General features: G+C 62.7%; 1 protein-coding gene across 1 annotated transcript in view; it reads left to right on the top strand.

Moving 5' to 3' along the window:
* Positions 1-26,812, top strand: part of LHPP (phospholysine phosphohistidine inorganic pyrophosphate phosphatase) — a 39,231-nt gene that overhangs the window by 9,167 nt on the left and 3,252 nt on the right. The window contains exons 2-6 of the mRNA XM_081105063.1: positions 2,460-2,647; positions 2,888-3,041; positions 8,269-8,332; positions 9,153-9,245; positions 13,971-14,062. Of these exons, the coding sequence (XP_080961189.1) occupies positions 2,460-2,647; positions 2,888-3,041; positions 8,269-8,332; positions 9,153-9,245; positions 13,971-14,062 (591 nt within the window). The remainder of the gene's footprint in view (positions 1-2,459; positions 2,648-2,887; positions 3,042-8,268; positions 8,333-9,152; positions 9,246-13,970; positions 14,063-26,812) is intronic.

Genomic DNA, 26,812 nt, shown 5'->3' with positions numbered 1-26,812 from the left:
GAGAGGAAGGGAGAGGGAGAGCGGGAGAGAGACATTAATGATAGTAAGTCACGGATCGGCTCCCTCCTGCACGCCCCACACTGGGGATGGAGCCCGCAACCCGGGCCTGTGCCCTGACTAGGAATCGAACCCTAACTGGGAATCGAACCCTGACCTCCGGGTTCATAGGTCGATGCTCAACCACTGAGCCCCGCCGGCCGGCTGTTCCTCGGGCTTTAAAGCAGAGGTTTTGGGTGGACGCAGGTTGGTATTTCGAAGGGACCAGAGGCTGCAGTGTCCCGACGTGGGTTCTGTCATCTCGTCGTCTCACCGGCTCCTGAAGTCGCGTTGGGAGCAGATGTGCGGCTCTGTCACCTCAGTCACACGATGCTCACTGTTCTGAGAAGGTCGCATCGTAACTCATCAGCAATAATTAGTCCCCCGGCACCCCCTCTCGTCCCCTCAACGGCTCCATTAACTTGGGTGTGAATCACACTTTCCGGGCGCCAATCAGTGAGGCTCTGTCTGTGAGGTACAAGGTGATGCTATTAGTTACAATAATTAACTGCCTAATTAAAAACACAAAAGCTGTCTTTATGAAGGGCAATTAACCGCGCGCATGATGGGCCATCCATAGCCCTATGATTAGGAAAGACAAATACCAAGAACGGGCTGAATCACAGGCCGTTGATGAAGGCCCTGTCCGCTCCCAGCCTGCGTCCGCACTCTAGTCAGCAGCTCTACGATTTCCTCCCAAATCTCGTGTGTCAGCCACAGAGCCCGTGACCCATGTGGCCCGGAACCGTGCCAGGGTGTGTCTTCACACTGAGGCTCGCGTGGCCCGGGCCCGTGGCAGGTGTGTCTTCACACTGAGGCTCGCGTGGCCCGGGACCATGGCAGGTGTGCCTTCACGCTGAGGCCCACATGAACTGGGACCGTGGCAGGTGTGCCTTCACACTGAGGCCCGTGTGGTCCAGGACCGTGGCAATGTGTCTTCACGCTGAGGCCCGCGTGGCCCGGGTCAGTGGCAGGTGTGCCTTCACAGTGAGGCCCGTGTGGCCCGGGACCATGGCAGGTGTGCCTTCACGCTGAGGCCCACGTGGCCCGGGACCTTGGCAGGTGTGCCTTCACGCTGAGGCCCACGTGGCCCGGGACCTTGGCAGGTGTGCCCGTGGCCCGGGACCATGGCAGGTGTGCCTTCACGCTGACGCCCACGTAGCCCGGGACCGTGGCAGGTGTGCCTTCACGCTGAGGCCCGTGTGGTCCAGGACCGTGGCAATGTGTCTTCACGCTGAGGCCCGCGTGGCCCGGGTCAGTGGCAGGTGTGCTTTCACAGTGAGGCCCGTGTGGCCCGGGACCATGGCAGGTGTGCCTTCACGCTGACGCCCACGTAGCCTGGGACCGTGGCAGGTGTGCCTTCATGCTGAGGCCCACGTAACCCGGGACCGTGGCAGGTGTGCCTTCACGCTGAGGCCCACGTGGCCTGGGACCGTGGCAGGCGTGCCTTCACGCTGAGGCCCCTCTGTGCCTCCAGAGCAGAGTGGCTCGGGGAGGCAGCAGTGTGGGCAGGGTGGCCTGGAGGTCCCCTCACTGGCTGTCGTTGGGACTTGGCATCAGCCAGTCGCTCAGCCAACGCCAGGGCCGCTGTGCGTCAGGCCTGAGCAGGAGGCCGGGTGCTGAGGCCTGAGCAGACCCTTCTTGACGCCCCAGAGCACCTGGGTGACAACCAGGGACACCTCAGCCGGCCCCTCAGCAAGGGCCTCCGCTCGGTCCTGGGCCCCTGCCCTTTTGGGGAAACGGATCCAGAGTCCACGTGGCGTCTGTAGTTCAGATGCGCAGGGCGAGTGCCCGGCGTTGGGGAGGCACAGGGGCTGCCGGCCACAACCAGCAGTGACCTCCAGCCCGGTCAGCCTGTGACCCAGGAGGTCCCGGGTTCGATGCCCGGTCAGGGCGCAGGCCCGGGGTGTGGACTCCATCCCCAGTGTGGGGCGTGCAGGAGGCAGCCGATCCATGGTTCTCTCTCATCATTGATGTTTCTCTCTCTCTCCCTCTCCCTTCCTCTCTGAAATCAATAAAACTATATTAAAAAAAATGAACTGACCTCCAGCTGGGCCGGGTGGGGTGGGGGTGGGGGAGGTGTCGGTGGGTCTCCGAGGCAGGAGGGGTGTGGAGAGGCAGCGTGTGGAGGCAGGTGGCAGGGATGTGTCTCGGGCACAGAGAGGTGTCCCAGGAGGAGAGGGAGCCGTGGGCAGGGCAGGTGGGACCTTGGGGAGCCTCAGGGGCGCCCCTCAGGACGAGAGGAGGGATGTGGGGGGAGGTCCTGTCCCCCGGGAAGGGTCTGCTCCCCTCGGAATCACCAGCCTGAGCCCTGGGGTCTCTCGGGGCCCCAGGAGCAGCCTGCCCTGGCTGTCTCACTTGCCCGCGTCGGGCCGCTCCTGGGAGGCCGCCTGCCCGGTAACAGCATCCTCCGTCCCCCACAGGCTGAAGCGCTCGGGGCTGAAGGTGAGGTTCTGCACCAACGAGTCGCAGAAGTCCCGCGGGCGCCTGGTGGGCGAGCTGCGCCGCCTGGGCTTTGACGTCTCCGAGGCCGAGGTGACCGCCCCGCCCCCCGCCGCCTGCCGCCTCCTCCAGGAGCGAGGCCTCCGGCCACACCTGCTGGTCCACGACGGTAGGCCTGCGGGTACCGGCCGGGGGTGCAGGCGCCCCATCCAGGGTGGGGCTGGGTCGGCATCCCTCTCCCCTGGGCCCCAGCACAGGGAGGGGCTCGGGGTGGCACCTGCCCCAGCAGAGGGAGGGGCACGGGGTGGCACCTGCCCCAGCACAGGGAGGGGCTCGGGGTGGCACCTGCCCCAGCACAGGGAGGGGCCCGGGGTGGCACTGAACTGTATCCCTCCCTCTTTCTTTCCAGAAGTCCGATTGGAATTCGATCAGATCGACACGTCCAACCCAAACTGTGTGGTCATCGCGGACGCGGGAGAACACTTTTCCTACCGGAACATGAACAGGGCCTTCCAGGTGCTCATGGGGCTGGCGGACCCCGTGCTCATCTCCCTGGGGAAGGGGTAAGTCGGCGTGAGACTCGCTCTGGGTCTGACTCACAAAGCCACATGGAGAAGGAGGCGGGAACGGGGACGCGGTGGGCGCGGGGCGACGACCTTCTCTCTCCCTCCCTCTTCTTTTTCTTTTCTTTAATCTTCAGCTGAGGAGTGAGGATATTTTTTTCCATTGATTTTTAGAGAGAGCGGAAGGGAGGGGGGGGGAAGAGAGAGAGAAACATTGACGTGAGAGAGGCACATTGATTGGTTGCCCCCCACACGGACCCCGACCAGGCTGGGGTTTGAACCCGCAGCACAAGTATTCCCTTGACTGGGAATCGAACCCAAGACCCTTGGGCCGACGCTCTAACCACTGAGCAACCAGCCAGGTCCCTCCCTCCGTTTTCTTGCTTTTTCTCTTCATTTCTTCCTTCTTTCCTTTTGTAACCCTGCAACCTCCTGCAATTCAGGTCACTGCAAACCACAGAACCTGGCCTGCTTAGCTCATTGACGGCCCGGCGGGGTCCTGGGCCTCCCTAACGTCCTGACTCATCACTAGAGAACATGTAGTTAAGAAATTCTGTTATAACCTGTTTGTGTTAACATTTTTAATCGTCTCTAATATATATATACACACTCACACTAGAGGCCCAGTGCATATTATGCATATATATACATATTGATTTCAGAGGGGAAGGGAGAGAGAGAGAGAAACATCAATGATGAGAGAGGTCATGGATCCGCTGCCTCCTGCAGGCTCCACACTGGGGGTCGAGCCCGCATCCCCAGCATGTGCCTGACTGGGAATCGAACCGTGACCTCCTGGTTCATAGGTCGACGCTCAACCGCTGAGCCACGCCGGCCGGCTTGTCTCTAGTTATTAAGTGATTCCAGGTCACGGGCAGTAGGCAAAGCAGGCATGTTGCTGACACAGGGAGAGCGGTGGAGTCCGTGGCGTTGGCCTGCGATCCCGTGGCGGCCTCGAGCGGCTGGTTTTACAGACGAGCGGTGATGGGGTCTCTCGCTGGCCGGGTCTGACTGGCGTGAGGGATTCGCTGCTCAGAAACGAGAGAAGGAACCCACAGCTTCAGGCCCATGTCCGCGTCCCAGGACAGCCCAGGGCCCCCGGAGGCTGCTGTCACGTGGAGTGGGTCACAGATGGGGAGAGCCGTCCCCCTGGGCGCAGGGCCGAGCGGTGGCCACGTGGGGCCGAGCAGTGGCCACGTGGGGCCGAGCGCCCTGCTCTGGACACGGGTGATTTGCAGGGGCATCTGCTTGGACCGGGAGCGGGAACTGCCTCTGTAATTCCTCTGTCACGCGGCCGGCGGGACGTTAGGCTGTTGACGCGCAGACGGTGGGAGGTTCATGGCTCTGGCGGGAAAGGTCAAGCGATCGCTGTGCAGGGAGGCCGTGCCGACTGAGGGGAAGGGCAGAGGCAGAGCGAGAGGCCTCTCCGGCCGCGCCTCCCGCTTTCCCCGCCTGCCCAGCTCCCGGTGACCGCTGTGCTGCACACTCGGACCAGCCTGGCCTGCGGGGTCTGTGTTCACCAGGAGCACCAGGTAAATGCTTCCGGCCTCTTGTGTTTGGGGACTAACCTAGGCGCATGCAGATATATATATATATATATATATGTATATATATATATATATATACACACACACACGCACACGCACACCTCTGTACATATGTATGTATTAATATATATTTTTACGGATGTCAGAGAGGAAGGGAGAGGGAGAGAGAGAGAGAAGCATCAGTGATGAAAGAGAATCATGGATCGACTGCCTCTTGCACACCCCACACTGGGGATCGAATCTGAAACCCCGGCCTGTGCCCTGACCGGGAATCAAACCGTGACCTTCTGGTTTATAGGTTGATGCTCAACCACTGAGCCAAACGGGCCAGGGCCTGGGCTTTTATAGTTTTTAGAAGTTAGGTTAGGTACTTGTACTGACTGTATCTCTAAAAATGCTAGTAGCTGACAGATGGCCTGCAAGACGCCTTCGTGCTTTCCTGAATGAATGAGAAATGAGGAAAAGCCCTGAGAGCGATCAAAGCACCAGGTTCCGTTAAAAAGGAAATGTTAAGGTTTCCAAGTTGGATTTTGGAAGTCAGTTTTTTCTTTAAACTCTAAAAATGCCTGTAAGAAAGACAAGGTTTTTATTTAAATTTTATCTTTTAACGACAGCTTACATTCAGTAGTTATTATATTATCGTTACTGTTTTTATCTTCACCCGAGGATATTTTTCCCATTGATTTTTAGAGAGAGTGGAAGGGAGGGAGGAGGGGGAGGAGAGAAACACTGATGTGAGAGACACACTGATTGGCTGCCTCCCGCACATGCCCCGACGGGACGAGGTACGTGCCCTTGGCTGGGAATCGCATCCGTGACCCTTCAGTCTGCGGGGCAACACTCTAACCACTGAGCAGACCAGCCAGGGCTCACTGTTATTGTGTATAGTTTTGGGTGTAAAAGACAAGGTTTCACTTGTGTATTTTAAGCTGCAATTTTGATTTTTTCCTCCCATCAGGACTAAATTTAAACAAGAAAGTCCAGGTTCCTGTCACTTCGGGAGAAGGATGTGGGAGTGTGAGATGGCAGTGGTGCCGTGCGACTGCCGGGGAAGGTTTTCCCAAAGCGGGGGCACGGCGTGTGGCCCCCAGCCAGGCCGGGGCACGGGGCCTGGCCCCAGAAGCCTCTGCTCCAACACAGCCGCAGGGGCTCCCAGCTTTGCTCCTCCTCCTCTGGGGTGCCCTCCTGTGTCCCTGTCCCCAGCATGTCGGCCTCCGCCGTGCCCAGAGCCCGCAGCCCTCTCATCGCCGCCCTTTCCTGCCCTTTCCTGTTTGTCTGTGGACTTGTCTGGTTCCCCACAGGCCAGGAGTCCCGCGGGGGCGGGTGGCGGGGGGGCGCGCAGGGGGCCTGGGAGTGTCCCCGAGTCCTTCAAGGGCTGTGAGGTGGCCGTGTCCTCAACGTCTGGGGACAAGGAACGGAGCCTCCACAGCCCCAGGGATCGCAGGCCCAGCACCCAGCATCTCCCCTTAGCCGTGCCTTGCAGCTCTGACCCGGCTCAGGAAATGTCTGCTGAGCCGTCTGTGGTAGACATGGAGGAAGAAGAGGGAGCTTTCTAAAGGCTGTGTCAGGCAGAGTGCATGTCCGCATCCCGGGCTTAAGGCAGATGCAGTGATGGACCCCTAAGCCTGTGTTTTGGGGTCACCCTTCAAAAGGGGAGCACTTGCAGGCCCCGACTCTGTAAGCAGGTGGCAGTTCCCTCTGGCTACCAGGCACCCTCCCGAACCTGCACAGCGTCCCCTGGTCCGCAGCCCTGATGGGGAGGCCTGGGGCGCACGGAGGCCGGGGCGCACGGAGGCCGGGGGCACGGAGGCCTGGGGCGCACGGAGGCAGGGGGCGCACGGAGGCCGGGGCGCACGGAGGCCTGGGGCGCACGGAGGCCGGGGGCGCACGGAGGCCTGGGGCGCACGGAGGCCTGGGGCGCACGGAGGCCGGGGGCGCACGGAGGCCGGGGGCGCACGGAGTCCGGGGGCGCACGGAGGCCTGGGGCGCACGGAGGCCTGGGGCGCACGGAGGCCGGGGGCACGGAGGCCTGGGGCGCACGGAGGCCTGGGGCGCACGGAGGCCGGGGGCACGGAGACCTGGGGCACGGGGGCCTGGGGTGCACGGAGGCCTGGGGCGCACGGAGGCCTGGGGCGCACGGAGGCCGGGGGCACGGAGGCCTGGGGCACGGGGGCCTGGGGTGCACGGAGGCCTGGGGCGCACGGAGCACAGAGGCCTGGGGTGCACGGAGGCCTGGGGCGCACGGAGGCCTGGGGTGCACGGAGGCCTGCAGGGCCTGTCATTCAGGAGGAATCCTCGTGGCTTTAGCAAATGGGCTCCGAACCCCGCCCCCTGGCAGGGTGAGTGTCAGGGAGCTAGTCCTCAGAAGGCCCAGGGTTTGGCTGCGGGGGGTCCAGGCGGGTCAGACGGAGGGCAGCTGGGGCCTGGGCTGGGGGAGGGCACAGCCGGGCAGCTGCTGGGGAGTCGGATCAGCTCTCACTGGTCACACAGGCACAGAAGCCCGGCCAGCGTGACTCAGGGCTGAGCAGCGACCTGGGAACCAGGAGGTCACGTTCGGCTCCCAGTCAGGGCACACGCTTGGAAATAGTCCCAGGACAGGTTCCAGCCGCATCTGGAAGACCCGCATCTGTCTTTCCTCCCAGCTCCTCCTCATCAGCTGCTTCTCCTTCTCAGTCTGGGAGACCAGTGGTTTGCAATGACATCCTCTACGTTTTGTCCAGCAGTTTCTGCATGCTAGCCCCGTGGTTGGCAAACCACGGCTCACGAGCCACATGCGGCTCTTTGGCCCCTTGAGTGTGGCTCTTCCACAAAATACCACGTGCGGGCGCGCACGTACAGTGCGATTGAAGCTTCGTGGCCCATGCACAGAAGTCGGCATTTTGTGGAAGAGCCACACTCAAGGGGCCAAAGAGCCGCATGTGGCTCGCAAGCCGCGGTTTGCCGACCACTGTGCTAGGCCTGTGGTGAGAACTTGGCATGCCTTACTTTGTTCAAGCCTCAGTCCCATCCATAAAGTAGGTACTGGGGGAGGGGGTTTGGCCATTTTACAGATTAGGAAACAGGCCCAGAGGGCTTAAGCACCCCAAGCCCCACAGTTAGAGGAAGTGGAGAGGCTTTCAACGCCAAGGGCAGCACGCCTGCCCGCTCTCGCCCCTGTGCGCACACGCAGTAAATGTCTCCCGATTTTGAGGAGCGTTGGGAAGGGGAGGGGAGCTGGTGAGGGGCTCCCCGAGAGCCCAGCCGTCTCGGTCCCCGTTGTCTTCTCCTCAAGCTTCTGACGCCCACGGACCCGCACGCCTCCTGACCTCTGGCTCACGGGACACGCGGCCGGGAGCTGGCGGGGTTTTCTCCTTCAGGCAGCAATTAGGGTTAATTATTAGCAATTAGGGGCTCGCCGCATGCTTTGTGGCCCTGCTGTCCTTTCCCAGGTCCCCTGTCTTCCTCTGTGTCAGCAGCTGGGCCCGTCTGCCCCTCGGGTCCCCCATCGATCACCCTGGCCGAGTCCCCACAAAGCTGGCAGCGGGCTGTTCTGACCGAGGGCTGCTGGCCGGTGCGGTGACCACCACGGGCCACTCTCGGCTCGGCACCTGCACGGACCCTCACCCGCTGGCCCTCCGGACGGGACGGCATCTCTCTGGGCTCCCGGAGCTCCGCCGGCTCACCTGTCCCTCTCCTCCCAGGCGCTACTACAAGGAGACCTCGGGCCTGATGCTGGACGTCGGCGGCTACATGAAGGCGCTCGAGGTACCTGCCCGGAGCCCTCCTCGCTCCAGGCTTCCTGGAGGAGGGGGCGTGCTCAGTGGCCCTCCTAGTGGGGCTGCCCCTGCCCCCGCCCCCGTGTGCCCCCACCCTCCACGCCCCTGTGCTGGCCGCCGGCCCTCCCAGCATGCCCTCTGCCGCCCTCCTCCTGGCTTTGTCTGTGGGGACCATGCTCACTCCCCACCCTGGGCACCTGCAGCCTGACGAGTCCTGACTGGACCTGTTCCCGCCCCCCCACTCCGAAGGCCAGGCCCCGGCGGGGCTCCCAGCGTCCTCTGACCAATGCTTAGCCCGCTGTCCTGGCCTCGGCTCCGGTCCCGGCCAGCTCCTCTCACCGCCCGCCTGCACTGGGCACCAGCCCTGCCTGCCTGCACCCGTGCGGGGAGGGACGGATGGGACGTGGAGCCCTGGACGCATCCTGGGGGAGCCGTGACCAGCGGGGAGGGTGGGGGAGGGGAGAAGCAGAAATATGGGTGAGAACGCGGTCGGGTGCCCGAGACTGCCACCTCCGGGCCACCTCCCCCACAGCTGGGGGTTTGAGCAGGTGGCGGGCCTGGAGGTGCGGCTCTGAGCATCCCAGGCAGCCCGACGTGGTGTGTCTGTCCCAGGCAGCCTGACGTGGCGTGTCTATCCCAGGCAGCCCGACGTGGCGTGTCTGTTCCAGGCAGCCCGTCCGCTCGTGTCAATCACGCGTCTCGGGCTCACATGTCCTGCCCCCGAGGCCCCGGGTTCCTGGAGGGAGGCCTTCCCTGCAGTCGGGGTCCCGTTGCTTCGCCCCACGCCCACGCTTGCCCTCTCTCTGCAGTACGCCTGCGGCGTCGAGGCCGAGGTGGTGGGCAAGCCCTCCCCGGAGTTCTTCAGGTCGGCCCTGCGGGAGCTGGGCGTGGAGGCCCACCAGGTAGGTTGCCTTGCGGATGCGGATGCGGATTGCGTGGAGGCAGCTGTGTCGGGAGGGGACCTCACACGGCCGCCTGGGGGCCTGGGGGCTCAGGCAGCCTCGTGGGCTGGGCAGCCACGTGCAGACCCCCCACCACGAGAGCTGATTTGGCTGGAAACGGGGGAAAGGCAGCAAAGGAAGTCCACTGAGTGTTTTATTTTATTTATTGTTTGTTTGTTTTTTAAATATATTTTTATTGATGTTAGAGAGGAAGGGAGAGGGAGGGAGAGATAGAAGCATCAATGATGAGAGAGAATCATGGACCGGCCGCCTCCTGCACGCTCCCCACTGGGGATCGAGCCTGCAACCCGGACTGTTCCCTGACCAGGATTTGAACCCTGACCTCCTGGTTCCTAGGTCGATGCTCCATCACTGAGCCACGCTGGCCGCGCTTCCTCTTGTTTTTTAAAGCAAATCCAGCCTTACCGTTGTGCCCTTTCCTAGTCTAGGATGCCTTTCAAAGAACATTTATTTTAGACACAACTGGACGATGCTCTAAAACACCCCACAGGGGCCCAGTGACACAGAAAGATGCTCAGCCCCTCGCACCCTCCGCCGGCCGTGCCAATTCAAACAAGCAAGCGAGGGCTCCCCCCTGTAGGAAGCCAGTGGGAATGTGAGACGGGGCGGCCCTCTGGGGACAGCTCCTCTGGGGACAGCTCCTCAGCGTCCAGCAGAGAATTGCCACGCGACCCAGCAGTCCCGCTCCGAGGACTGAAAACATGTTCCAACAAAACGCACGCGTGACGCTTCCTAGCAGCACGACTCACAGTAGCAGACGAGAAAAGCAGTGCGTGTTCACCGGCAGGTGGAGGGACCTCAGCACGTGGCGCGCTCACACACGGGGTGTTTCAGCGGGAGAGGAATGAGATGCGGGCAAATGCTGCACTGTGGGTGGGAACATGCGAGGGGAAGAAGCCAGGCACACAGGCCCGCTTTTATATGCCCCGTGATATTTGTAGGCAGGGCCCCGAAGAGTCCGGTCCACAGAAACCAAACAGGCCAGGGCTGTGGAGGGCGGGGCTCGGGGTGGCCGGCGGCCTCAGGGGCCTGGGCCTCCTGTCGGGGTGATGAAATGTCCGGAACTAAATGGCGGTGATGGCCACGCAACATGGCGAATGCACTGAATGCCACTGATTTGAAGCTTTGAAATGGTTCCATTGGTGAACCTGAGGTGTATTTTATCACAATGAAACAAAAAATCTAACCCCAGATCGATAGTAAATCCTTAGCATTCTCTAATATCAGTCCACTTTAAAAAATATATATATTTTTATTGATTTCAGAGATGAAGGGGGAGAGAGAGAGAGAAACATCAATGATGAGAGAGAATCATGGATCAGCTGCCTCAAGCCCGCAACCCGGGCACGTGCCCCGACTAGGAATAGAACCGTGACCTGGTTCATAGGCCGACGCCCCACCACTGAGCCACACCAGCCGAGCAGCAATGCACCTTTTTACGATACCAGTCCACACCAAGCCTCCTGGCGCCTCAGACACGTGCTCTTACGTCCATTTGTTTTTGCATCAAATCCAGACAAGGTCTGTGCCTTTCTTGCCTGTGGCTTTCGTCTCTTAAATCTTTTTAACTTTTCTCATGAATCGTTTCAGCTGTCGGTGCAAGGAGAGAGACTCGCATAATGAACCCTATGTCCCCATCACTGGGCTCCAGTAAGGACCAACTACTAGAGCACTTTTTAAAATGGTTTTTAACTGTCCATTGTGAAATAATTTCACATTTTACAAGGGAGTTGCAAAAACAGTACAGGGAATGCCCGTATGCCTGACACCAGCTCCCAGCGCTGACGTCTGATAGGACAGCCATAAAGCGATTGACATGCGCACTGACTCACGACGGGTAGTTAACCCAGAGACCTTCTGCAGCCGCTGCCAGCCGTCCCACCAATAGCTTTTTTTTTTAAAAAAAATGTTTGTATTGATTTTTAGAGAGAGGAAGGGAGAGAGAGAGAGCGAGAGATAGAAACATCAATGATGAGAGAGAATCATGGATCGGCTGCCTCCTGCACACCCCACACTGGGGATCAAGCCCACAACCTGGGCCTGTGCCCCGACCGGGAATCGAACTGGACCTTCTGGTTCCTGGGTTAACTAACACTCAGCCACTGAGCCACACTGGCTGGGCGGCTGTGGCATTTTTGAACAGCACTGGCCAGTTACTGTGTAAACTCGTGGGAGTTTGACATGCGTGGTGTAGACTGTCCCTCCGTTTGGTTTGTCCTGATGTCTCCTCGGGGTTTAGGCGACGCGTTTTGGGCAGGAATCTCGCAGAAGCACTGCCCTCTGGGACGTCCCGTCGGGAGACCCGTTATTGGTGATGTTCTCTTGGGTCCTCACTGGAGGTGGTGTCGCCAGGTTCTCCACCGAAAAGCCGCCGTGTGTCTCTTTGTCCCTCGTCAGTACCTTGTGGGGACGTGCTTGACCCTGTAAACGTCCTCTTCCTCTCCTCCTCCTCCCGCCTGACGCGAGCATCCACGGCCCCCTTGCCTGACGCAGCTGCCCCTGGGCGTCCGCCCGGCGACGCGCTCCGTCTGTGAGCGCCTGGACTTTGCTGCAAGGAGGAGTCTTCCTCTTCCTCCCGTTCACGTATCTGTTCCAACGTGGACTCGGAATGTTGTTGTATTTCACGAGTAACCGGCCGTTTCTCCCGTTACGGAGTCTGTTGCTCGGCTTGTCCTGCGTTTGGCTGTCAGACCCCTTTCAAGCTGAACAGCCTCGGGGCTCATCTGTACCCCACCCTCTCCTCCCCCCGACATTATTTTGAATCAAATCCCGGAAATCGTGTCACTTCATCTGTAAATACTTCCGTGGCTCCAAAAGGCAGGGATTCTTTTTCTAGAAACACAGATAATGCCACCGCCACCGCCAGTGGTGCCGACGATCCTTCCTGAATGCCATCCGATACCCGCCACTGTGCCCATTTCCCCGCGGTCTGAGGGGTGTGTGGCTTACAGGTTGTTTGAATCAGGAGTCAAAGGAGGGCCTTGCATTGTGATTGGTCAGTGTGATTCTTTTTGTTTGTTGTTTTTTTGTTTTCCTAATCCTCACCCGAGGATATTTTTTTTTTCATTGATTTTTAAAGAGTGGAAGGGACGGGGAGAGACAGGGAGAGAGAGACATCCACGTGAAAGAGGCACATCCACGGGCTGCCTCCCGCACGCACCCTGACCAGGGCCGGGACCTGGCCTGCAAGTGAGATACGTGCCCTTGACCGGAATTGAACCCGGGACCCTTCGGTCCACAGGCCCCAGGCACGGCGCTCTGTCCACTGCGCCACACCGGCTCGGGCTGGTCAGCGGGATCCCCAGTGATTTTTGAATCCGTCACTTCCTGTGTTTTCCTCCTGAGGGTGTGGAGAGAAGCTGGCGTGTCGACGCCCTCGGGGAGTCCTCCCGCGTGCCCTCCGCCCCGTCTTCTGGGTGGTGGTGGGTCTTGACGCCTGGTCAGGGGCCGGTTCAGTTTTGCGACGACGGCTCTCCATGCGGGGGCTTCCGGAAGCTCGTCAGCGCTGGGCGGCCACCTGCCGGCACCAGGAGGGCAAGGCCCCGGGTGGCGCGCACACAGGAGGGACGAGGGAACCTGCTTTTAGAGCCCAAACCAGACAGGCCACTGCCGGGCGTGGCGCCCGCTGCCCGCGGCTCCTGGAACCATCGGGGGCCGCGTCCTCCCTCCCGCACTGAGGCCGGGGGGCGGCGCTGACAGGTGCGGCTTCATTTCCCCCGACGGCGCACCTCCTGACCTCCATCTTCTCACCAATGATTTTCTAAATCCTCAGCGATTGGGCAGTAATTGCTGCTCCGCGTGCGATGATTGCCCTTCACCGCCAGGAACGCTGTGAAATCCCCAGGGCCGCGCGCTTGCTATTCGGGCCGCACGCTGTCCAGACAGACATCGCTGCCCGTGGCTGCGCCCCGCAGGCCCCGCACCCGGCAGGCCCCGCACCCGCAGGCCCCGCACCCAACAGACCCCACACCCAACAGGCCCCGCACCCGGCAGGCCCCCCACCCGGCAGGCCCCGCACCCAACAGGCCCTGCACCCGCAGGCCCCGCACCCAACAGGCCCCGCACCCAACAGGCCCCGCACCCAACAGGCCCCGCACCCAACAGGCCCCGCACCCGGCAGGCCCCGCATCCAACAGGCCCCGCACCCGGCAGGCCCCGCACCCGGCAGGCCCCGCACCCGGCAGGCCCCAAACCCGGCAGGCCCCAAACCCAGGCTCCTCCAGCCTCACTTGGGCGCCAGGCTTGGCCTGGGCCTGGGCATCGGACCATCAGGCAGAATGCCAGCTGCGGCTCCTCCACCAGAGTCCTCCCTCCCGGGCCCAGGTCCCGGTGTCACTGCCTGGGCCACGCCCACCGGTGTCCTTGTAAGGGGGAGAAGTTCTGTTTTTCTCTTTTTAAAATTTATTTCAGAAAGCAAGGGAGAGGGAGACAGAAACATGACTGATGAAACTCATGGATCGGCTGCCTCCTGCACGCCCCACACTGGGGATGGAGCCCACAACCCGGGCCTGTGCCCTGACCGGGAATTGAACCCTGACCTCCTGGCTCATAGGTCGGCGCTCAACCCCTGAGCCACGCCGGCCGGGCTAGGATGGTGGTTTTAAACATCAAGCAGTTTCTGATGTCAAACAAGGACTGACACCTGGCGTGGCTTCTGTGTGACAGGCCGTCATGATCGGAGACGACATTGTGGGCGACGTCGGCGGGGCGCAGCGGTGCGGGATGCGAGCGCTGCAGGTGCGGACCGGGAAGTTCAGGTGAGCGCCTCCGTGGCCGGCACCTGCCGCCCTCCCCGCGATTCCTGTGGGTCGTCCAAGATAAAGGGGGCTGCTCTTCCCACGTGGGGGCGCACCGCTGGGTCCTCCGAGGCCGGCCGGGCTGCCTTCCCAGCAGACCGTGGCTTTGGCACCGGGTTCGAGCCCCAGGACGGATTTGAGTGGGTGCGTCACGCGGAGAGAAAAGGCGAAGGCTCCGGCGTCTCACCCAGCAGGTTGGGTGACTGGTGAGAGCGGTCACGGCTGGGCATTGGCCCCCCCCTCCCCCCCCCCCGCCAGCCTCCCACTCCTCCTGCCCCGCCCTCTTCATCACGTGGGAGTCAGAGAGCCCTCCCTCCGCTGCCCACTCGGGGCCATGGGCTGCGGGGGCTGCTGAGCCCGAGTGCGGCTGGTCCACGCTGACGCGTGGAGGGCACGGCGCACACGAGTGCACACGTGGGACCACAGAGTGTGAGAGCCTCGATGGTAGCGTTTCATATGACGACACATGGCCCTCCCTGATGTTGCTCTCACCTGCTGGTTTGCATGTTGAGCAGCTCCCAGAAAGTTCGGTCTGGCCTCTTGTTTTCCTGCTGGGCAGTGGGGCCTGCACTGTCCCCTACCCCCAGCAGAGGGCACTGTGGGCGCACAGACTGTGCCTTGGCTGGGCCGGGCCGGCTGGACAGTCCTAGGAGCCACGTGCTCTGTGGCCCCTCCCGCCCCCCACCTCCCAGGGCCGGAAATCCATGGGGGCTCTGCAGGTGCGTGGCCGGCTCAGGCCAATGACCAGCCCAGGAGTCAGCTGTGCCCTGGGGACTAGGCCTGGGTCCTTCCCTGCAGCCATCCACCCCTGACACCGGCTTCCTCCAGGGCCGCCCATCACCTCCAGGGCTCTGCCCACCGCTCGCACCGCCATCTATGTGAGCGAGAAGCCAGAGGTTTGATGGTCAGCATGTCCCATGTCAGCGCCAGACGTGAGCCGGGCAGGGGCCAGGGCCTCCCGTCCGAACGCCCTGCGTGGTCCCTGGATGGTCAAGAGCCGAGGCCCCTGGATGGTCAGCAGGCATCGGAGGGCCCCGTGGACCCTGTCCTCTGTTGGTGGCCTTGGTCGGGCCTTGGCTGACCCGGGAGAGCCAGGCGAGTGGAGTGGCCTTGTCGCAGGCCCAGGTGGCGGGCAGCCATGCGGGAGGGAGCCTGGTGCTCACGCCCAGCCTCGGGGCCTCTCCATTGGCTGGAGGCCACGGGCGGGGGGGGGGGGTGGCCGAGCTGAGTGCAGTGTGGACGGGGTCCTGCCACTCTCTGAAAGGGAGGGAGGCCTGAGGGGCGACAGGGCCTCCGGGGGCCCTGCTGCAGGAGGCCCCCTCGGACCCACATCTTTGAGGTGGACACACACACACACACACACACACACACACACTCGTGTGTGCACACACATGCACACACATGTGCATACACATATGCACACACGTGCGGGTCAGGTTGCGTGGCCGAGGCCTGGTGCTGGGTGTGTAGGATCTGGGCTCGCCCAGGGTGTGAGATGTGCCTGGGACCTGTGATGTCTCGCTTCCTCCTGCCATTTCATTAACGGCCCAGAACAGAGGATGAGGCTCCCGAGGTGGGAAAGGCCCCAGGGAGGCCTGAACTCGGGGAGCCCAGCAGGAAAGCTCAGTCCCGCCCGGCCGGGTGGCTCAGTGGTTGAGCATCGACCTATGAACCAGGAGGTCACAGTTCAATTCCCGTTCAGGGCACATGCCTGGGTTTCGGGCTCAATCCCCAGTAGGGGGTGTGCATGAGGCAGCAGGTTAAAGATTCTCTCATTGTTTCTATCTCTCACTCCCTTTCTCTCTGAAATCAATAAAAATATTTTTAAAAGAAAAAGCTCAGCCCCCTCCGAGGAAGGGCCCAGAGCTTGGCCCAGGCGGGGCCCCTCCGGCAGCACCATTTGGGGGGCGGCTCCCTGGCAGCCCCGGCACGGACGGAGCCACAGAGCTTCCCTTCCGCGCCTGCTGTGTGGACCGGCCCCCGGGCGCGGCCTCGCTGGCTGCAGGGAAGGCCTGTGGCTCTCCGCCTGCCTGGTTCCTGGGAGCCTGGGCGCATGGGCCGCTGGCAGACCAACCCGCCCGAACCCAGAGGCTGCTGCTCCTCCGGACGCCGCTCGGTGCTCCCGTGACCGCGGGCCCCGGGGACGATGGCGCTTCCTCCCTCGGGGGTCTGCCCACCGACGGCAGGTCCTGTGGTCCAGCGAGTCCCGGGGACCCAGAGGGCGCGTCGCGGGGCCTGTTCAGAGGAGACGGCTAAGCCCTGCGAGGCCACCTGAGGCCAGAGCTGCAGAGGCCGGGCCCCAGCTCGGTGCTGCCACCTTCCTCCTGGGAACGCCCTGCCCTGTGGTCAGATCCTGCAGGGAGAGCCCTGGGCCCTCCTGCCTCCCCGTGACAGGCCTCGTCCCCGTGGGGCCGGCACAGGCCTTGTCCCCGAGGGGCCGGCTGTTCTTTGTTCCTTATTAATCCGTACCCAACGAGTGAGGACATTTTTTCATTGATTTCTGCAACCCAGGCACCTGCTGTTGACCAGGAATCAAACCGAGACCTTCCAGTGCGCAGGCTGGTGCTCTAACCACTGAGCATGCCGGCCAGGGTGGGGCCAGCACGTTCTTGACCAGCAGCCTGCCCTTTGGGGGAGTCTTCTCGGACTGGATTCCAGGTGTCCCCCCAGGCCCCTCCCGGGAGACTCAGTGCGCCATCTGCTCCCAAGCTCCGCTGGGCCCCACCATGGGGGCCTTCCCCCCGCAGGGCGGCCGGTGGGCTGGCTCCGGTTCCAGCGCCTGAGCCAGGCTGGGAGGTGAGGGTGCGGAGAGCTCGACAGCGGGCACCCTGCCGGGCTGCCCCGACAGCGGCTGCCCCAGCCTCAGCCCGGACTGGGCTCCGTGACTTTGCCGCCACTGACTTCTCTTCCGGGAAGAGGCTCTGGGTTCTGTTTGGAACGAAGTAGAACTTCCTTCCAGTGCCGGGTGCCGCTTGGGGACGAGAGCGCACCGGGTGTTCCCTTCCCGCCGTCCCGTGGTCAGTGAGGCAGCGGAGTCCGGCCGGGCAGCGCTCCTCAGGCCAGAGTGCCCCCTGGGGCTCGCAGACGGCACGGCCCCCCCACCCCCACGCCCCACGCCCCACGCCCAGGAGAGCAGCCCGGGGAGGCAGCGGGTCCAGCCCAGGCAGGCCCTGCCGGTCACCTGACTCCACCCAGGGCCGAGAGGCGGTGACAGGTGCAGCCCCGGAAGTCACGGCTCTGCTGCCTGTGCGGTCACAGCCGCTAAAGCCGGGCTCCCTCCGCCTCCCGTGTGGGCGCAGCAGGTCTGGGCAGCGCCGGCCACAGCAGGTCCGAGGGGTAAAGGGACACCTCACTCGCCGAGTGCACAGCGGGGACTGTGGCTGCCCGGACGGCCTCCACCCGCCACGGCCCTGACCCTGACCTGACCCTGACCACTGGGCTCTGCCAAGGCCCCGAGGGCATCAGGGCCGCCTGCTGGGAGCCCCTCTGAGATCTGGGACAGTGTTGGCTCAGGGGGGCCAGGGCTCTGGGCACAAGCCAGTCCCGCTGGCCAGGCAGGAGCACAGTGACGGGCATGTGACCGAGCCGGCCAGGGAGCCCGCCCGGGACTTCCCAGAAGCCGAGGCCGGCGGCCAGCGACACCTGAGCTGAGAAGCACCAGTGGTGTCCCCATGACCCCCCCATCCCCCCAGGAAAACCTGCCGAGGGAAGCAGCCAGCAGGGGGGCAGAGCCTGGAGCAGAGACATCTCCCCCCCCCCCCCGTCGGTCCTGGGGCAGAGACCACCCCCCCCCGTCGGTCCTGGAGCAGAGACCACCCCCCCCCCTCCCGTCGGTCCTGGGGCACCGTGAGGCCGGCGCCACCTCTGCCCTCCCGCAGAGCGGGCCGCTCACTTGCGTCCTGTGAGCCGTGTGGCAGGATGACTGCAGGACGGGGCCAGACTCTGCGGGCTCCCTGTGCCATGCGCCTGCCAGGAGCCGCCCAGGGGCCGCTTTCCTTACACACGTGACTTGTGGCACATGAGGCCCGTCCCTGTGCCAGGGCCAGAGGCCTCCGCGTGGCCTTTGGCCGGCGTCCCTGCGGCTGTCTCCGGGCCCGGCAGGTGCCCGAGGGACCTCATCTAACCTCGGAGGACACTGTGCCATGAGGGTGTGTCTGAGCTGTTCCCACATCGACCAGGCTGCCCGGAGAGGGCGAGTCCCGTCTCTAGAGATGACCCGCAGGGGCTGGCCGACTCCTGCTGGGAGTCGGGGAGGGGCTCGGGGGCCGGAGGCAGGGCCCAGCGAGGCCTTGGCCCATGGAGAGCTGGGGACTGAGCGGCATCTGTGGGTGCCCGTCATTTCTGGCTCCCAGGACCGCCTGGGGGGCTGGGCCTGTCCCCCGCCCCCCCCCGTCCCTGGTAGACGCTGAGATTTCAGTGTCGCCAGCTGCCACTTCCAGATGTGGAACCCACGCCCAGGCGGGCAGGGGGTGGGCACTGGCATCCAAGCCTCGGCTCCACCCGCTCTCTGACCTGCCCCGAGTCCTGGGCTGTTGGCGGCAGAGCTGGGCCGGCGGTGAGACCCCGGGGCGCAGGGAGGCGGCGGCCGAGGCTGGAGGAACGCCCTTTACCGACCGACCGTGTGGCGATGTCTGCACCTTCGGGTGTCGTCTAAGTATTTATGACGAGAGTGTAACCCTCCTATCAGAGCAAGAGGTTTTCCTTAAAAGTACACTTGCATCCCCACCCCGTAGGTTTGTGAATTTGGGGGGTTCTTGAAAAGGAAAGCCACCAAAACAGAAGCCCCCCCGAGCACCCCTACTGCTGGGCCTGTGCACAGCCAGGTCCCTCCTCACAGACCAGGCCAGCGATGGTGAACCTTCTGAGCTCGGTGTGTCAGCATTTTGAAAAACCCTAACTTAACTCTGGTGTTGTGTCACATATAGAAATTTTTTGATATTTGCAACCATAGTAAAACAAAGACTTATATTTTTGATATTTATTTTATCCATTTAAATGCCATTTAACAAAGAAAAATCAACCAAAAAAAAATGAGTTCGCGCGTCATAGGTTCGCCATCACTGGACTAGACTGTAAGCGGGTACAGACCTCGCTATGGAAACGGCGCCGCCTCACCTGCAGGCACGCGGCTGGGGCTGCCCCGCTGTGGCGTTCTGTCCAGGAGGGATGGGGCGGGGCTCTGGTCCTGGTGACTGTCACCCCCATGCCTTCTCTCTGAGCCCCCACAGCGTTCCCTCTCCCGGGGGGCAGAGCTGTGGCCTCATGCCGTCCCACACGCACACACCCAGGCCCCACGGCCTTGCACACGTGTGCTCGCACCCTCACGTGCACGTGTAGGCCTGTGGCCGCCTAAGGAGGGAGTGGGTGCCCGGGTCGTGGCCTCTGGACCTGCAGCCTGCGGAGCCCGGGGCGGGTCAGGCTGTCTCGGGCCGAACCTGGAGAGAGGCTCCCTGGCTGGAGCGCCAGGCGGCCGGGACCTGTCGCAGGAGCCAGTCCAGCCCCTCTGCCTCTGACGCAGGGGAGGGGGCCTGGGAGGAGAGGCTGGTGAAGACGAGAGGGTGGTCAGGGGTCGGAGTCAGCCGTAGGCCCCCGCTCTGGAGGGGGGCCCCGGGGGCCCCAGCTCTGCTTCTCCTCCACATCCCCCTCTGCCCGCTCCCTGCCCTTCTTCTCTGCCCTCGGCTTCCTGCCTCTTTCAGACCTTTAGGGTCAGCTGCCCGTTCCCTCCCCTCACGCTGCTCTCTGCTGGGGCCGCTAGAGGGCGCCCCGCTGCCACGCCCCAGACAGGCCCCATGGGCGGGACGCACAGGCCCACACGCTCCCTCTTTCCCGGGGACTGGCCGGTGGGTTGGCCTCTGAGCCGCCGGGCGGCCTCGCCCGGCTCGCCCACCCGGCTCCCTCCCGGCCACCTCCCGTGGGTGCGGTCAGGGAGGCGTGGGGAGCACCAGGTGCTGGGCCTCGGGCCTCCCGCGGGTGCCGTGGGCGTCAGGCTGCTGGACCTAAAGCCGGTGGACGGCCCGAGTCAGCCTCGCCTGAGCCTCTTCCTTCTCCAGCCGGCCCCCGGCACCTCTCAGGGAGGAGCCTGCCCCCCAGTGCCCTTGGCTTGGGGGCTCCCCACTCCCTCTGCTGGGAGAGGCCGTCTCCACTCGGCGATCAGCCCTCGGCCTCTCCTGCCCTCGCCCCGGGCTCTGCTGGGCTGTCCCCTCATCCCGCCTCATCCGTCCTGTAGGCATCCGGGGTTCCCAGCTCCCCTCGCCACCCCCACCCGCTGGCCCCGCAGCCCCCCACCTGGAAAGTGGGTCCATATTCACCACCTCCCTCTGGAGACCAGGAGAGAGGCTGGGTCTGCCTGGAGCCGGGTCAGAGGAGGGCGATGAGTCCTGATGTCTGTGAGGGAGCCGGGCTCAGGGCTGCTCACAGGGCAGCGCGGACGGACGGACAGACAGACGGACGCAGCCTTAGCCCTGCAGGCGCTGCTCCCCTCCCGCCTCCCTCCTCCCTCCTCCCTCCTTGCCACACCAGGCCTGGCAGAGAGGGCGGGACGCGTGGCCTCGTCCTCTGAACCGGGAGGCCGTGTGCCCCCCACCCCTGCGCCCTCCCCACCCCAGGTGCCCGGGGCCTGCAGGGGGCCGGCCCGGAGCAGGAGGGGCCGAGGCTGATGAAAATGCTATACGCCCGGTTTAATTGGAGCATAATTGTAATCCATATGCCCGTTAAGGTAATTACACTTATAACCCTAATATAATCCATAGCTCATTAAGGCGCCGTAATTAACATTCACAGAAACCTGGCAATTACTGGAGTATCCTCTACGCTGGCCTTCGGGGCCCCCGGCCTCTGACTCTGCACCTCGGGGCTCCAGCACGAGAGCGCCCCTCCCTCGCCGGGTGGGGTCAGTGCCCCCCGTCTCCACTCGGCCGATGACAGGGCAGCAGCGGAGCAGAGCCTGTGACTCGGCTGCCCCCGCTCGGCTGGGTTCTGGCTCCACAGACTCAGCCTGACAGGCGGGTGTTGAAGAAGGAGAATGAGAAACGCATGTGGAACGAGAGGCAAAGCCAAACTCGGGGCGCGGGCGCTTCCTCCCCGCCTTGGAGGTCGGGGTGGGGGGGTGGTCTCCCTGGGGCTCCCCTGCCCCTGCGGGCGCACCTGTGCCTGCCTCCCTGCCCTGGGGTGGGGCCGGGGGAGCTGTGTCCACACTGTCCCCGGGTCCACCCCCCGGGAGGGCAGCCTGGGCCTGGGCAGGGGACTCAGCAGCTGCCCGGCTCCCACCGCGGCCGAACACTCGGGACCCCCTTTTATTGCGGCGGAGCCTCGGGCCCCGGCACATGCTCTGTGTTTCCGCCGCCGTCCGAGTGTGGGCCGCGAGCAGATGTCTCCCCGACAGAAAGGGAGACGTGCTCAGGCTCCGGCGAAGCCGCTCCTGCCAAGAGCTCTCAGGAGGATGTTTGGGGAAAACGTCAAGGCGTTCATTTTTCTCTCGACCTTCCCGGGGCCTGGACGCCGGAAGTAAGAGAAGTTATAAATAAAGACGCGGCCGGGGCCAGGCCTGGCCCTGCCCTCCCCCGTCCCTCTGTGGTTCCCCGCAGATGGTACGGGCACAGGGGCCCCCCATGGCCCCGCCTCTGCGAGGAGGTAACAGTGTTTCCAGATAAAAGAGGGACAGACGGACGGACAGCCAGGGTTCCAGCCCCAGAGAGCAGAGAAGAGAGACGGGAAGAGGGGAGTGGCGAGAACACGGGGCGGGGGGGGGGGGGAGGAGGTGCCTAGCCAGGGGGTTCCAGCAAGAACCCATCGGAAGAGGGGTGTGAGCTCCAAGTGTCGCCCGTCTGTCCTGGAGTTGGGAGGCGTCGGTTCTTTGGTTCTTTACTGCTCGCTGGCAGCACTGCCCGTCCGCCCGCTGCAGGCATCTGGCTGGGTCTTCCTGCACCCTCTCTCCCGCACCCCCTCTCCTGCACCCCCTCACCATGGGTCCCAGGCTCCCAGCCAGGGGACTGGCTGGCTTCCCCGGGGCCCGCACTCGCCAGGGCTGCTGCTGACATGGAGGCCACCCACTGAGGCCGCCCAGGGGGTACGCGGGTGGGCCAGGGATGCCACGCCAGGAGCTGCCGCATGTGGGCCGCGTCTGCCTGGGCTGGAGGACTCACGCAGGGCGATGGGCGGGGCTTGGTCTGCATCTTGGAGGGCTTCCTCCGCGAGGCTGGGGTAGGTTGGGGAGTGGCGGGTGGAGGGGGCACGCTTCTGGGAAGGGCTGGGTTTTCCTGCGCTTCGGTGCCTGCCCAGGTGTGTATCCCGGCCCCGTGACCAGCGGCCAGAAGGGTCACGGGGTCAGGAGCATCTTTGATTGGAGTTGCGTGGTGCTGCCGCCTGAGGGGCCTGGGCGGCCTGGGACTGGGCAAGGCTGCAGCTCCTGTGCCCGGGAGGGGCGTGGCACCCCGTCCAGGCCCTGAGCCCCTGACCACAGAGCCCCGACCACCGTGTCCGATCTGAAGGACCGAGCCGGTCCAGGCGGTGGGCAGTCTGACAGCTCCCTGTGGTCACTAGTTCGTTTCTGGAGGGGAGAGACTTGTTTTTTTGTTTAACTGTTTGGTTTGTAATTTTATAAACATAACTAGAAGCCCAGTGCACAAATTTGTGCACAGGTGGGGTCCGGCTGGCCTGGCCCCAATCAGGACCGAACAGGGCCAGGCCTGTCAGGAGGAGGAGACGGCGGGACCCGCACGATCAGGCCCAATCAGGGCTGGGCTGGCTGGGGGGAGGGGCTGCAGGCGAAGGGGCTGCAGGAGGTTGGCCAGCTGGCCCTGCCCTCGATCAGGCGGGGAGAGGCCTATCAGGGGCGGGGCTGGCTAGGGGGAGTTGGCTGATGGCCCACCCCACCCCACATGGGGCCAGTTCGCTGGCCACATCGGGCAACATAGCAACTGGTCGCTCCAGTCGTTACCGCGATCCGGTCGCTGGCTTTATAGATAGATAGATAGATGGATACAGTCACGTGGAGAAGCTGGGGCTAATGAACAGTCTGGAAGGAGCAGCTAGAGCAGTGGTGGCGAACCTATGACACGTGTGTCAGAGGTGACACGCGAACTCATTTTTTTGGTTGCTTTTTCTTTGTTAAATGGCATTTAAATAGATAAAATAAACACCAAAAATATAAGTCTTTGTGTTACTATGGTTGCAAATATCAAAAATTTCTGTATGTGACACGGCACCAGAGTTAAGTTAGGGTTTTTCCAAATGCTGACACGCGGAGCTCAAAAGGTTCGCCATCACTGAGCTAGAGAAACCCCTTTGTGATCCATGGCAACATCGAATAGCATTTGGGCGTTTTTCCCCCCAGGCTCCTGCCCCGCCCGCCGTGCTTTGGGGTGCTATGTAAACACGATGGGGGTTGTGTGTTATGTAGCTGTACGGCGCGTGCTTGTCCGCGTTGGAATAGACTGTGCGTGCGAGGCTGTGGGGGCGGGTTCTGAAAACACCCCTCTCCGGGGCTTTGCACGAGGAGCGCCGGGGCTTCAGGTTTCCCGCCATAAGAGGGAGACCGCGTCCCCCCAGCCCGAGCGAGGGCCTGCCCTGGGGGCCTGGGGTGTGCACTCGGTGCGCCCGCCGCACGGCCCATTGAGCCCGAAGCCGGGCGGTCCCAGCGCCTGCGGCCTGGCTGCAGGGGACATTTTCCCATTATTTTTAGAGAGAGTGGGAAGGAAGGGGAGAAAGAGAGAGAGAGAGAGAGAGAGGCATCGATGTGAGAGACACACATCAATTGGCTGCCTCCTGCACAGCCTACAACTCAGCTACATGCCCTTGACCAGAATCGAACCCGGGATCCTTCAGTCTGCAGGCGGATGCTCTATCCACTGAGCCAAACCGGCTAAGGCAGGGCTCTAGCTTTTATTCTGCCACTTTTGTTCAGCCAGGATGGTCCATCGTGGGCTTTTGCACAGACAGACGTGATGGCACTCCCGGCTTGAGGGGTCTCCCCGGCCGCGGAGCGGGGAGGTCACGGGGCGGGCGTCTCTGCGCCCCGCGCGGCCACGGTGGTCTGAGTTTGCCGGGGGCCCTCCGGTTCCCGTGTGAATACAAACACGTCCCCGTTTACGTGACTGAATCCTACGCGGCTGTGAAGCTGAAGGATCGCGTTCCTCCCCCTGATACACGCGGGGTCTGTGCGCCGTGGGGAGCTGCCTCCTTTCCCCAGGCCGGGCCGTGGAACACTTTGCAACATTGTGCGTTTAAGGGTTCCCGGGCTGGAGACGTTTCCACGATTCCGCTATTGCAGACAGTGTCTCAGGGAGACTCCCCACAGGACATCGGTGTTTGTGGGAAGAATCCTCTTATCGTGGAGGAATTTCATAGCACAGAGCAGCGGGGGGGGGGGGGGGGCCGCGCTCCCACCCACCCGCCCCCTCGCCGCTCCCTCCTGCTGGGACGTTCCCGCAGCTCCCTGGTCGTGGCCCAGGCACACGCCGTCGGCACCCACAGGGTCACCTCCAGGCTGTGTTCGGATTTCATCACACACAGGTTTTTGTCTGCGTTTGATGATTTCTTGAAAATAAGTTCCCCAGAGTGGAACTGCGGGTCAGAGGGAGGAAATGGAGGGTACACCCTGGTCCCCGCCCCCATAAATCACCGGGAAGCCTCAGACGCAACTGACGTGAGAAGGAATTGAAAATATCCTTGTCCCCCTGACTGCTGTGGCTCAGTGGATGGAGCGTCGGACTGCAGACAGAAGGGTCCCAGGTTCCATTCCGGTCAAGGGCACAGGCCCGGGTTGCAGGCTCAATCTCCAGTGGGGGGCGTGCAGGAGGCAGCCAATCAGTGACTCTCTCTCCTCATTGATGTTTCTCTCTCTCCCTCTCCCTTCCTCTCTGAAATCAATCAAATATATTTTAAAAAGAAAAAATATCCTTGTTCTCCACTGTTCGTGGTGTGTTCTCCATGACAGCCGCGGGGCGGAAACAGCCCAGGTGTCCGTCGGCTGTGGACGGGGAGACACACGTGGTCCACCCACGGGGAGAATATTACTCAGCCGTGGAAAGGACCGCCGTTCTGCCCCGGCTAAGCGTGGGCGAGCCTCACAGACATTCGCTAAAGGCAATGAGCAGACCCCAGGGACGGGTGCTGTGACTCCGCTCCTGTGAGGCCTCCAGGCCTGGCAGACGCCGCGAGGCGGGGAGTAGACTGGAGGTTGCAGGGGCCAGGGGAGGGGAGCGGGAGTCATTGCTTCATGGTGTGGGGTTTCTGTTTGGGTGATGAAAAGATTCTGGGACTGGATTGCGGTGATGGTTGCTCAACATTGTAATTAATGCCATTGAGAGACGTGCCCTTAAAAATGACTCCAATGGCAGATTTTTGTGTTCTATATATCTTACCACAATTTAGAAAAGTTAGTAATGTAATATTCCCAAAACTATTGATTTGTCTACTTTCTTTTTTTAAAAAAGTATTTTATTGATTTCAGAGAGGAAGGGAGAGGGAGAGAGAGATAGAAACATCAATGATGAGAGAAAATCATTGATCCGCTGCCTCCTGCACGCCCCCTACTGGGGATGGAGCCCACAACCCGGGCCTGTGCCCTGACAGGGAATTGAACCCTGACCTCCTGGTTCATACCACTGAGCCACACCCCCCAATCCGCAGCCCCCTTGGTCCACAGCCCCCCCCCAATCTGCAGCCCCCCTGATCTGCAGTCCCCCCAACTAAAGCCCCCCCTGATCTGCAGCTCCCTGATCCGCAGCCCCCTGTGCAGCGACTCCGGGCTCGGCGTGAATGCGTCATTATTCCAGGCCCGACGGTGTGCTGGCCGCTCGGGGGCTGGCGGTGCTGGGAGCCGGCCGCTGCCAACGCCAGTTGTTTGACTTAATGTTTCCAGGCCAAGTCCTTTCAGGAAAGCCCTCTCCACCCCGGCGCCCCGGCTTCTCACCGTCACTCTTTCCAAATAATTGTGTGCACAGCTCACTCCTCCAATCACACAGCCTTCTCTCCCTCTCCCCGCCCCCCCCTCCTACCAACACAGAGGAAATGGAGGTGGGTGAGGGTAGGCGAGCATTTCGGGGCTGGGGCTGGGGCTGCAGAGCCAGCCGTGGCTGAGGCCTGGGCAGGGAGGTGCCATGGGCGCCCGCCCACGGGAAATGCTGGGGCATCCACACGGTGTCCCTGTTGGCGCCCCTCATTATGCCTGAGATTTTTTTTTTTAAATATACTTTTATTGACTCAGAGATGACGAGTGGGGGGAGAGAGGGGAACATCAATGATGAGAGAATCATGGATCGGCTGCCTCCTGCACACCCCACACTGGGGATGGAGCCCGCAACCCGGGCCTGTGCCCTGCCTGGGAATTGAACGAATCCTGACCTCCTGGTCCATAGGTCGATGCTCAACCACTGAGCCACGCGGCCGGGTTTGCCTGTGAGGTTTGACAAGGCCTGGCTGGTTAGTAATCGTCTCTGTATCATGCGCCCCAGCCTTGCCTTCCGTGGGCCGAGGGGCTGCTCCGGGGCTTTCTGAAGGCCGCAGGCCTGTGTGTGGGGCGGTGGAGGGTCCCCAGAACCGAGGAAGGACCAGCTGTGAGATCAAAGCCGCCGAGCGAGGCTCGGACTGGCCCGTCCTCCCGAGCGGAGATGAAACAGGGAAACAAGATTCCCCTCGGGCGGTCCCAGGCGCCGCGGGCCACCGCGGGCAGCGGGGCTCCGAGCACAGGCGGCCCGTGTGGGCGCCGGCTCC

Source organism: Myotis nattereri, assembly GCF_964212035.1.
Source record: "Myotis nattereri genome assembly, chromosome: 13".
NCBI classification, from domain to species: Eukaryota; Metazoa; Chordata; class Mammalia; order Chiroptera; family Vespertilionidae; genus Myotis; species Myotis nattereri.
Note: the sequence above shows the minus strand (reverse complement) of the source record. Positions and strands in the feature narration are given on the sequence as shown.